Consider the following 10,415-nt stretch of genomic DNA (forward strand, 5'->3'; position numbering starts at 1 on the left):
ATGAGGGGAAAATAACACTCAGGGGCCTTGAAAGAGTGCTCCTTATTAGCATTATGATACCATCAAGCAATAACAGGGCATTGATTTCTTCTATAAATCTCAGAAAAAGAAAAAAAATCCGTGGAAACCGGATTCAGCCATCTCATCTAAATCCCCATATACGAACCCAAAAATACCCAAATTGAACCCATAAATCCCCATATACGAAACAAGAAAGGTAAACGAAACCTTTACCTTGGGTTGAAACGTGGCTGACTGAAGGATGACGGCGGGTCAGTGTTGGTCGACGGCGCAGATGATGGTGGAAAACAGTAACGAGCAAGAGAGAGAGAAAATGAGAGAGAGCAGTGACCTTGAGAGACAGAGAGAGAAGATGAGGGAAAGAAAAGGGAGCTCGAATGCTCTGATAAGGGAGACGCAGACCAGAGAAAGAAGCGGGAGAAAAGATGAGGGGAAGAAAAGGAAAAAAAAAATGGTTAAATACATATTTAGTATTTATGATTTAAAAATTTTATTTTTTTAGTACTTTAATTTCATTTTGTTTTACAAATTATATCTAAATTTTGATAAAAAAATCGATTTGATATTTGTCTATTTTTTCATTTGAATTTTAACGCATTGTTACGCGTCAGCTGCACAATATAAAAAAAATTAAAAAATAAAAAATAAAAATCTATAAAATGCCCACCCCTCCATTAATTTGGTATCTAACCTTGGGGTGCATCGGAAGAAAATCTCCGACTCTTCTTCCGACAGAGGCAATGTCAGTGGTGGAGTCGGGAGATGTGTCAGAATTGCTGGTTCGGCGTTCTGGATTTTTTGGGCTGAACTTGGGCTTTTGCTTGAATTTTTGGGCCTTAGGAACCATCATTTTTTGGACTTGGTGCAAAAGTCCAGGCTCAAGCCTAGTCCGCCATTAGACTGGTGGCTTCAGGGTCCATTTAGAGCAATCTATTACAGGTCCTGAATGTTGGCCCAAGCTCAGGTTCACTCACTTCGATAACAAAATATTAAAAAAAAAAAATTATTAAATAAGTACAAACTTCTTCTTATGAGAGAGTTTCTATAAAATTTATGCGTTCGAACGTGTAGGTGAACTGACAGAAATTTGCTTACACATAAATTTTGTAAGGGCTCCCTAACAATTACAAGAACATATTACTAATAATACAAACAAATTGCTGAGAAACATGTCTCATTTCATACTGTAGGATCTTAAAAAGTTTGTGACGTGTAACATTGTGCGAGAATGACAAGCAATTTAAGTGTATGGGAGTGGGAATTTTAAATTGAATTAAGATCTTCTTAAATTATTTGTTTAAATTCTTTCGAATTTAGACAAGTGATTATGAGAGAAAATTTATAGGACTCATATGACCGGATAAGTAATTGGACAGCTCAATTTTTATTTTGTTAGGTAAATTTCTAAAAATTGTCTCTTATAATTATTTGTTTGAATTTTTTTAAATTTGAATAAATAATTTGAGAAAACTCCCTTTTAAAATGGTGAGAGAAAAATAAAAAAATTGCATTCTCGTGGATTGTGAAACAATTGATTTGATTTGAGCATATTCAAGCACCTTAGATTAGTTCTCCAATTCCAGTTACCAATAACCAAATATATAATAAAATTTCAAGCTGGGTAATTACCTAAGAAATACGTCAACTAAAAAGAAACCTTTTATTCATTACCCAAGAATCTGGACCAGGGGCCTAAATCTCTCTCTCTCTTAACCTTTTTTTTTTTTTTTGGTTAATTTCTTGTGATGAAACAATAAGACCAAAAAAGAACTGGTTTTGTTTCCATTGCTGGTAATGTTGGGAATTTTCTCTGGTGTACGACAACACAAATAGAGTAAGTCTGAATTTAACTGTACTTTTGTCTTCTTTACTGCTTTTGGTTAGACAGAATCAAACCCACTTCTTGTTGGCTTTTTTTTATTTTAAGGTTGAAGGTCAACTTGGTGTTTTTTTTCCTTGCCAACCCATCAGCTAAGTGTGAGTGTTCCGGCAAAGTCAACCATGGAGTTTGAAGAACCAAAATGTCAAAACTTAGCTGCCACCATTGGGTCCGGGAGATAGAGATACGGTGGTTTAAAAAACGCCAACTTGGTGTTGGGAAGAATTGCTAGTAATATACCCAGAAAATTCTTTCTGTACTTGATTGTATTTTTGTGTCTAAGTGTTCATTTGATTGTCATTGTTGTTTGCAGTTGCTTGTCTTTTCAGAGAGATGAGAGGGGTTCTTAGTATTACCTTGGTGCTTTCTCACCTGCTGCTGCTCACTGATTATTGCTTTGCACATCCCTTGTGCTCTAATATGAGTGGGTGTCTCTCCTTCGTATCTCCGAAATATTACTTCCTTTTTATATATGTTCTTCTCTTTATGCTTTGTTTGATTTCCAAAAATGACATACATACATGAAAGCTTGGAATCTAGTAGTGTTTGGACTTGAAATGACTTCTTTTGGCAATCAAATGGAGCATATTAATATATTTTATTACCTCAGTTCAAAATTTCTATCTTTCTGGTCTGTTTGTGAGTTGACTGATCTATCTCGTCGCTGTTTTATTTGAATAGGGTCACCTTTTACCCCAAAGACCCCGCTTGTTTTCTGTCAATACAATGGTAGCGTTTGCTGTAACTCCACTGAAGATATGCAGTTGCAGAATCAATTTAAAGCAATGAATGTCTCTGATCTTGGCTGCGCTTCTCTTCTGAGATCAATACTCTGCTCGGTAAGACGGTCTGCCAGGTTTTGTGACAATAACTTTGAATTGATGTTATTGTGTCTCTCTATTTTGCTTATGAGGAAGTTGGTACCTTCTTTTTCCTGCTAGTTTTCTGATTTTTTTGGTTCTTCACTTCATGTGATTTGATGATTAAAAGGAATCCTCATGTGTATGAGAAAACCAGAATACTGAAGGTTAATTGAACTACTGGATGAATCATACCTGGCTTATGATTTGAGTATTGATTAAACATGAGTTTACATGTTATTACCCTTAAATAATCTTCACAAATGTTGTACATATTATAAATCAGCACTTCACTGTCAGCTTTTGAAATAATTACCCCATATGGCGTATATGAAGACATGATGTTGATTTGCTTTTGTGCTCTCAGTTTGAAACTTGTAGTAAAATATTAGTCACTATTTAATGCGCGCTTACATGAGCACCTAAGGCTCAGTCAGAACTAAAGTTAACTTTTTCACTTACATATATATATGCATTGCATAGATGTGATCAGTTCTCAGCAGAGCTTTATCGAATTGAATCGGCACCGCGGAAAGTTCCTGTTCTTTGCAATTCCACCGTTTCAGCAAATTCAACCCAGTCTCAACTCACTGAAGTTGACTTCTGTTTGAAGGTTTGGGATGAGTGCAAAAATGTATCTATATTAAATTCTCCCTTTCAATTGCAAGGTGGAATGCCACTTAATTCTACTTCCAAGCTAGCTGATATATGGCAGTCAAAAAGTGCTTTCTGCAATGAATTTAGTGGTGCTTCTGAAGCTGGAGAGTTGTGTTTTGATGGTGGACCAGTTGTACTAAATCATACTGAAAATTTGAGTCCACCAAGTGGTATGTGCCTTGAGAAAATTGGTAATGGATCCTACCTTAATATGATAGGTCATCCTGATGGGTCGAATCGTGTCTTCTTATCTGACCAACCAGGTAAGATATGGTTGGCAACAGTTCCTGGGGAGGGATCAGGAGAACTATTGGCAGTTGATAGATTAAATCCTTTTCTTGATTTAACTGATCGAGTATATTCTGACGCTCAGCTTGGGATGATGGGAATAGCATTTCATCCAAACTTTCAGCAGAATGGCCGCTTCTTTGTTTCTTATAACTGTGATAAGGTTAAGTCGCCAGAATGTTCAGGAAGATGTTCATGTAACTCAGAAGTGAGATGCGATCCTTCAAAGCTAGAATCTGACAATGGAGCCCAGCCATGTCAATATTCCAGCATCATAGCAGAATTTACTGCTAATGGTACCACATTGCAACCTTCCTCGGTAAAATTCTGGTTTTTTAGGAGTCATTTCTCATAATTATATCATTTGGTGGTCTTAATTTTTATCTCCTGCCTCAATTACAGGTAACAAGTGTCAAACCCAAGGAAGTCAGAAGAATATTCACTATGGGTCTTCCATTTGCTAATCATCATGGTGGTCAGATTCTCTTTGGACCTGAGGATGGTTACCTGTACTTCATGCTGGGAGATGGTGGAAGTAATGGTGACCCATACAATTTTGCACAAAACAAGAAATCCTTGCTTGGAAAGGTTATGAGGCTGGACATAGATAACATACCGAGTAAGTACTGGTAAAATGTATTGTCTTACGATAAAATACTTTTCTGTATCTTTGTCCGTGATCTTTAAATATCTGGTTTCAGCCTTTTGCTTTTCTGTTCACTGCATCTTGTTTTCCATGGTTCCACTCACGTAAGACGTTCGATTCATGCTGTGCCTTTTGAATATATGTTACAAAAATGACTTTGAAAAATAGATGTTTATGACAGGAAGGGTAAGAAACACATTCAAATAAAGTTTCTTGAAGACTATCTTGTTCTATCCTAACAATGCAAAGTTTAGGTCAGAAGCAGGTTGTATTCTTCCATTTGTTGACTGGAGAGACGATCTCTAAATCCATTTCTTGTCTAGATGTGGTGAAGTAAAACTCCTTTTAATAAATAAATCCAATGGCTTGAGGGATATCAGTTTACATTGTTACGGCTGTGGGGCGAGTCAGATTTTGCTTTTTCAGGAAAGAATTTGGTTATAATAAACAGAACAGCTTTCAAGAGTTTTGCTTTAGTGGAGGACAGATGAGGTTTTGAATGTTTTGATTTCGACATATGTTTAACTAAATATATGTTTCTCAAATGAGCTTTTGATTTCCAACAAGGATTCCTGTTTCAGTATTTTAAACTTTCTAATAATGCCCGTCACTGATATGAAATAAATGTAGTACAATTAAGGCCTACTAAGTTTGATTCTTTATTGCTGTAATTAAACCTGTATTTTTGAGCACACAAGTGTATATGGAATATATCTTGAAATTTATTAGTCTTCTTTATACTGCTATTCTTACTTGTACATTTCCTTTGCAATACGTTGCAGGTGCAATGGTAATTGCTGACCTTGCTCAATGGGGAAATTATTCTGTCCCTGGAGACAACCCATTTGCTGAAGATAAGGAATTGAAGCCTGAAACTTGGGCATTAGGATTTAGAAACCCTTGGCGATGTAGTTTTGATTCAGAAAGGCCTTCCTACTTCCTATGTGCAGATGTTGGCGAGGTTTATCTTCCAAGTGACTTTCTTTTTCCAAGTTCTGTTGCTTTACACACAATTTCAAGCTCTTCTTTTGATTATATGTTTATTTTTAAAGCGAGTTTTTTTAGATATCCATTACCCTTAATCTCATCTAAAACCAATAATGCTCAAGTCATTTATCTCATAGGAGCAATATGAAGAGGTGGATATAGTGACCAAGGGTGGCAACTACGGATGGCGTGTCTATGAGGGCCCCTTTCTTTACAATCCCCCAGCTTCTCCTGGGGGAAATACGACTGCTACCTCCATTGATCCAATCTTTCCTGTAATGGGATACAACCATTCTGATGTAAACAACAGTGTAGGATCTGCATCAATCACAGGTGGCTACTTTTATCGGTCCACGGCTGATCCGTGCATGTACGGAAGGTAAATTCACTTTACTCATCTGATTTTAACACTGTTGGAAGTGCTTAATGTTGATACCGATGTCATATGGACAGGTACCTTTATGCAGATTTGTATGCCGGTGGTATGTGGGCAGGTACAGAAACCCCAACAGATAGTGGTAACTTCACTAGCACTCGGATTCCTTTCAGTTGTGCACAGGATTCTCCCATCAGGTGCATTGCTGAAGCAGGAAGCTCTCTCCCTTCACTGGGGTACATACTCTCTTTTGGTGAGGATAACAAGAAAGATGTCTTCATCCTAGCCAGCAGTGGAGTTTATAGAGTTATTCGTCCTAGTCGCTGCAACTACACTTGCTCCAAGGAAAATGTTACTCGTCCAGCATCTGCTCCTCCTTTCAACTCAACCGGGAGGCGGTTCAGCAATCCGTTAATGGAGCTGATGCTCTTGATTTCATCATTGCTGGTTTTGTTTGGTTCTTGTAATCTATAGTTAGAGTTGGTGTTTAAAGCAAGGCTTTGCTTTGTATCAAAACATGGTTGTTGACACATAGAATTACAGGAGTGAGTGCCATTGGTTTGACCTCCTCTCTTGATCCTTTTTCTTTGCTTGCTATGCTATAGTTGTGCTTAACTTACATTACGAGCAAAGCATTGGTTGCCTCATTTGGCATGCTCATTTTTTCTTTTAGACAAAGTTTTCCTCCTAATTTAATTTGAGTAAATTCTTTTAAACCAGACTATAAAACTAACACTTATCCTGAAAGGATATGAGAATATTTTAAAAGGGTAATGATAAATACTACACTTTCATTTTGCTTCTATCTCACTGAATTGATGTGACAATGTCTATCAACTTTTATTTTTTTTTAAACAATGACCGTCTAAAGACTGATAGGCAGTGCCACATCAACCTAATGAGATGAGAGTGTAGTATATAACATTATTATTTAAAAAAGACATATGAGAATCACATATTCTAAAAACAAATTTAGTTTAATAGACTGAATTTTTTTTTTTTTAAAAAAAAATCTAACTTAATTTAAAGAAAAAGTTTGCCTTGGTCTTGAACCTCCATTTTCTGGCGCGGGACATTAACGAATAAACCGCGCGAGGACATCACGGGTTCCTTAACTCCAATCTGTAGTAATTCTACTACAAAGATGTGTACGGTCTCGTTCTCGCCTGCGCAAGTCGATACATTTCCATTCTCTTCATTTTTTGTCCCATTGTTGCCCCTCACCAGAACCAATAATTACAGCACCGTTCCCTTCAAGAAGCACAAGAGAAAACCCATAACCCGATTCATACTTCTCTCAGTTTCGGCTTCTTCAACAGCCAAAGATGTCTGGCGAAGAACGACGCCGTCCTCACCTTCTTACCACCAAGCGTACCGCAGACACCCCAGAAAACAAGAGCCTGTGCACTTGGATCACAGCGTGGACATGGACGAGCTCTTGGCCTCGATCGGACAGACCCAGAACGAGCAAGAGCTGTACGCTCTAATGTCACCGTACAAAGGCAGACAGCTCTCAATACGTTTCATGGTTTCGCTGCTCTCGCGCGAGCCTGACTGGCAAAGGTCGCTAGCGCTGCTCGACTGGATTAACGAAGAGGCTTCGTATTCGCCTTCGGTGTTCGCGTACAACGTGGTCATGCGCAATGTGCTTCGCTCGAAGCAGTGGGAGATTGCGCATGGGCTGTTTGAGGAAATGCGCCAGAGAGCGCTCGCGCCTGATAGGTATACTTACTCGACGCTTATTACTTGTTTTGGGAAGGAGGGTATGTTTGACTCTGCGCTGGCTTGGCTCCAGAAAATGGAGCAAGACCGTGTGTCTGGGGACCTTGTTTTGTATAGTAATTTGATTGAGCTTTCCCGGAAGTTACATGATTATTCCAAGGCTATATCAATCTTTTCGAGGTTGAAAGCGTTGGGTATTATGCCGGACCTTGTAGCTTATAACTCGATGATCAATGTGTTTGGTAAAGCTAAGCTATTTCGAGAAGCCCGTCTTCTTATTAAAGAGATGAGGGCAGTGGGTGTTTTGCCGGATACGGTGAGCTATTCGACGCTTTTAACTATGTATGTCGAGAATCAGAAGTTTGTTGAGGCACTATCTGTTTTCTCTGAGATGAATGAGGTGAAGTGCCCGCTTGACCTTACAACGTGCAATATTATGATTGATGTTTATGGACAGCTGGATATGGCCAAGGAAGCTGACAGACTGTTTTGGAGCATGAGGAAGATGGGAATTGAACCCAATGTTGTTAGTTACAATACCCTTTTGAGGGTTTATGGTGAGACTGAGCTTTTTGGGGAGGCCATCCATCTTTTTCGGTTGATGCAGAGGAAGGATATTGAGCAGAATGTTGTTACCTACAACACCATGATCAAGATTTATGGGATGACTCTTGAGCATGAAAAAGCTACGAATCTTGTGCAAGAGATGCAGAATAGAGGGATCGAACCAAATTCCATTACGTACTCTACAATAATATCTATATGGGATAAGGCAGGGAAATTGGATCGGGCAGCAATGCTGTTTCAGAAGCTTAGGAGTTCGGGAGTTGAGATTGATCAGGTCCTTTATCAGACGATGATTGTGGCTTATGAGAGGGCAGGTTTGGTTGCTCATGCTAAGCGTTTGCTTCATGAACTCAAGCGCCCAGACAATATCCCCAGGGAGACTGCAATTAAGATTCTTGCTGGAGCAGGTCGGATTGAAGAGGCTACATGGGTTTTTCGCCAGGCTTTTGATGCTGGGAAGGTGAAAGATATATCAGTTTTTGGGTGCATGATTGATCTTTATTCAAGGAACAGGAAGCAAACAAATGTCATTGAGGTGTTTGAGAAGATGAGAGCCGCAGGTTATTTTCCTGATTCTAATGTGATTGCTCTTGTTCTGAATGCTTATGGGAAGTTGCGGGATTTTGAGAAGGCGGATGCTGTATATAGTGAGCTGCAGGAAGAGGGATGTGTTTTTCCAGATGAAGTTCACTTCCAGATGCTCAGTCTCTATGGTGCTAGAAAGGATTTTAAGATGGTAGAGTCACTGTTCGAGAGGCTGGACTCTGATCCCAACATCAACAAGAAGGAGTTGCATCTTGTTGTTGCCAGCATCTATGAAAGAGCGGATAGACTTAATGATGCATCCCGAATCATGAACAGAATGAATGAAAGAGGAACTTTGAGATCATGACCATCTTTAGAAGTCTGCATATGACCTTGTGTCTGGTAAATTTTGCAAAACCATCCGAAAATGCAGTTTTCTTTTCTGCTGATAATTTTGTATATATTTTGTACTTGAACCTCCTATTTCTCCAACCCATCTGTGTTTATCACACTGAGATGTCCGGCTCACCAGCGATCATTGTAGCACTGCAAGGAGGAGTCATGAATACTAGTCATTTTCTCTTCATTTCTTATATGTCATCCTTATGAGAAGCAGGGAAGATGGTTTATAGACAAGAACAGCTGAAGCATCTTACTTCTGTCAATCCTCATTTCAGGCCTCATTTGATGTTTGTTTCCAGTATTAATGTGCATAAGAACTGGCCATAGTACTGTGACTTCTCCAAGTCACCCAATCATAATGGACAAAGCACCTAATTACTCAAACAGTGACAAGGAGTTCTAGATGGCATTCGTATATGGATCTTTATGAGATTCACAACTGATTTGCTTGTTAGGTTAAAGTTGTTCAAATAAATACGTGATAATATCCCAAAAATCTGTAGAGAAACAGCCTTCATTGTTTTCTTGTGCCGATGTATGAAGAGCTATGCATGAATTCTCATCATTCCGTCTGGAATTTTTAGTGCTAAGAAAACGTCTTTTACGCAACATAACTAAAAAAAATAAAAAATCAACGAGGCAATTGCCTCTCCCTTACACTTTCGTTTTCCTTATTTCCAGTAATCTCCTAGTAATTAATGAGTCAAATTTGAAAAACTGAACGATGGACATCTGCAAATTAAACAAGGAGAAGACCATTGAGTGACGGGTTGGGAAGGGAACGTCCCATGCAAATTAAACAAGGAAAAGACTATTGAGTGACAGGTTGGGGAGGGAGCTTTCGATAGTTAAGTCAGATAATTTTTTAAGAGAGAGAGAGAGCCTCAATAAAGAGTTTTTGGGCTATTTGATGCCATATGACCTTTTTGGAATTTGGTGGCACTTCTTATGCCAAATTCTTTGAAGTGGTTACAACTTTTTGATTGAGTGAACCCTTGATTATTTATTTTCGTATCAATTCTTAAAGCCAACAAAAATAAGATTAGGATCCATTTCTAAAATTATGTGAATTCATGCCATTTTTTGCATTGAACGGCTAGAAAAATGCTACATATTAAAAAAAGTGTAATGAAAGTAAAAAACATTATTTTTTGAATAACAAAATTAAAAAACGTTGCTGGCCAGAAATGGTCTAATGCATCTTGTAGTTACTATAGAGGTTGTCATTCTCATGGCCTTATCACCTTGTTGCATCTATATGATTCGGAGACATGGTATACATACATATTTTGTATATCTCATGTATATCTATTTTTTAAATTAACCATTTGATATGTAGGAACCACATGTAGGTACGGTCCTACAAAATCAATGATTTGTTTTTTTTTAAAATACAAAGAAATGTAAAAAGATGATTTCTCATATGATCTGTCCTACTATGTTACGCAAGCCTGGATTAAGTAAATGTACCTATTAATCATAATG

At 38.1% G+C, this 10,415-nt stretch overlaps 2 protein-coding genes across 3 annotated transcripts; both read left to right on the forward strand.

The window, feature by feature from the left end:
- Positions 1 to 1,975: 1,975 nt before the first annotated feature.
- On the forward strand, positions 1,976 to 6,433 carry LOC133859752 (HIPL1 protein). Of its 2 annotated transcripts, XM_062295280.1 has the most exons (8): positions 1,976 to 2,131; positions 2,214 to 2,324; positions 2,582 to 2,739; positions 3,242 to 4,024; positions 4,108 to 4,324; positions 5,134 to 5,312; positions 5,476 to 5,717; positions 5,792 to 6,433. In XM_062295280.1, exons 2-8 carry the CDS (start codon positions 2,234 to 2,236, stop codon positions 6,186 to 6,188), a joined length of 2,067 nt encoding a protein of 688 aa, XP_062151264.1. In that variant the 5' UTR covers positions 1,976 to 2,131; positions 2,214 to 2,233; the 3' UTR covers positions 6,189 to 6,433. The 2 variants fall into 2 exon arrangements, with proteins under 2 accessions (XP_062151264.1, XP_062151265.1); XM_062295281.1 differs by lacking the exon at positions 1,976 to 2,131 and having other exon boundaries at positions 2,143 to 2,324.
- A 356-nt stretch (positions 6,434 to 6,789) lies between these two features.
- On the forward strand, positions 6,790 to 9,167 carry LOC133860983 (pentatricopeptide repeat-containing protein At5g39980, chloroplastic). The gene has a single exon (XM_062296672.1). It carries the CDS (start codon positions 6,859 to 6,861, stop codon positions 8,893 to 8,895), a length of 2,037 nt encoding a protein of 678 aa, XP_062152656.1. The 5' UTR covers positions 6,790 to 6,858; the 3' UTR covers positions 8,896 to 9,167.
- The last annotated feature ends 1,248 nt before the right edge of the window (positions 9,168 to 10,415 follow it).

The sequence above is a fragment of the Alnus glutinosa genome, chromosome 2 (assembly GCF_958979055.1).
Source record: "Alnus glutinosa chromosome 2, dhAlnGlut1.1, whole genome shotgun sequence".
In the NCBI taxonomy this organism is placed as follows: domain Eukaryota; kingdom Viridiplantae; phylum Streptophyta; class Magnoliopsida; order Fagales; family Betulaceae; genus Alnus; species Alnus glutinosa.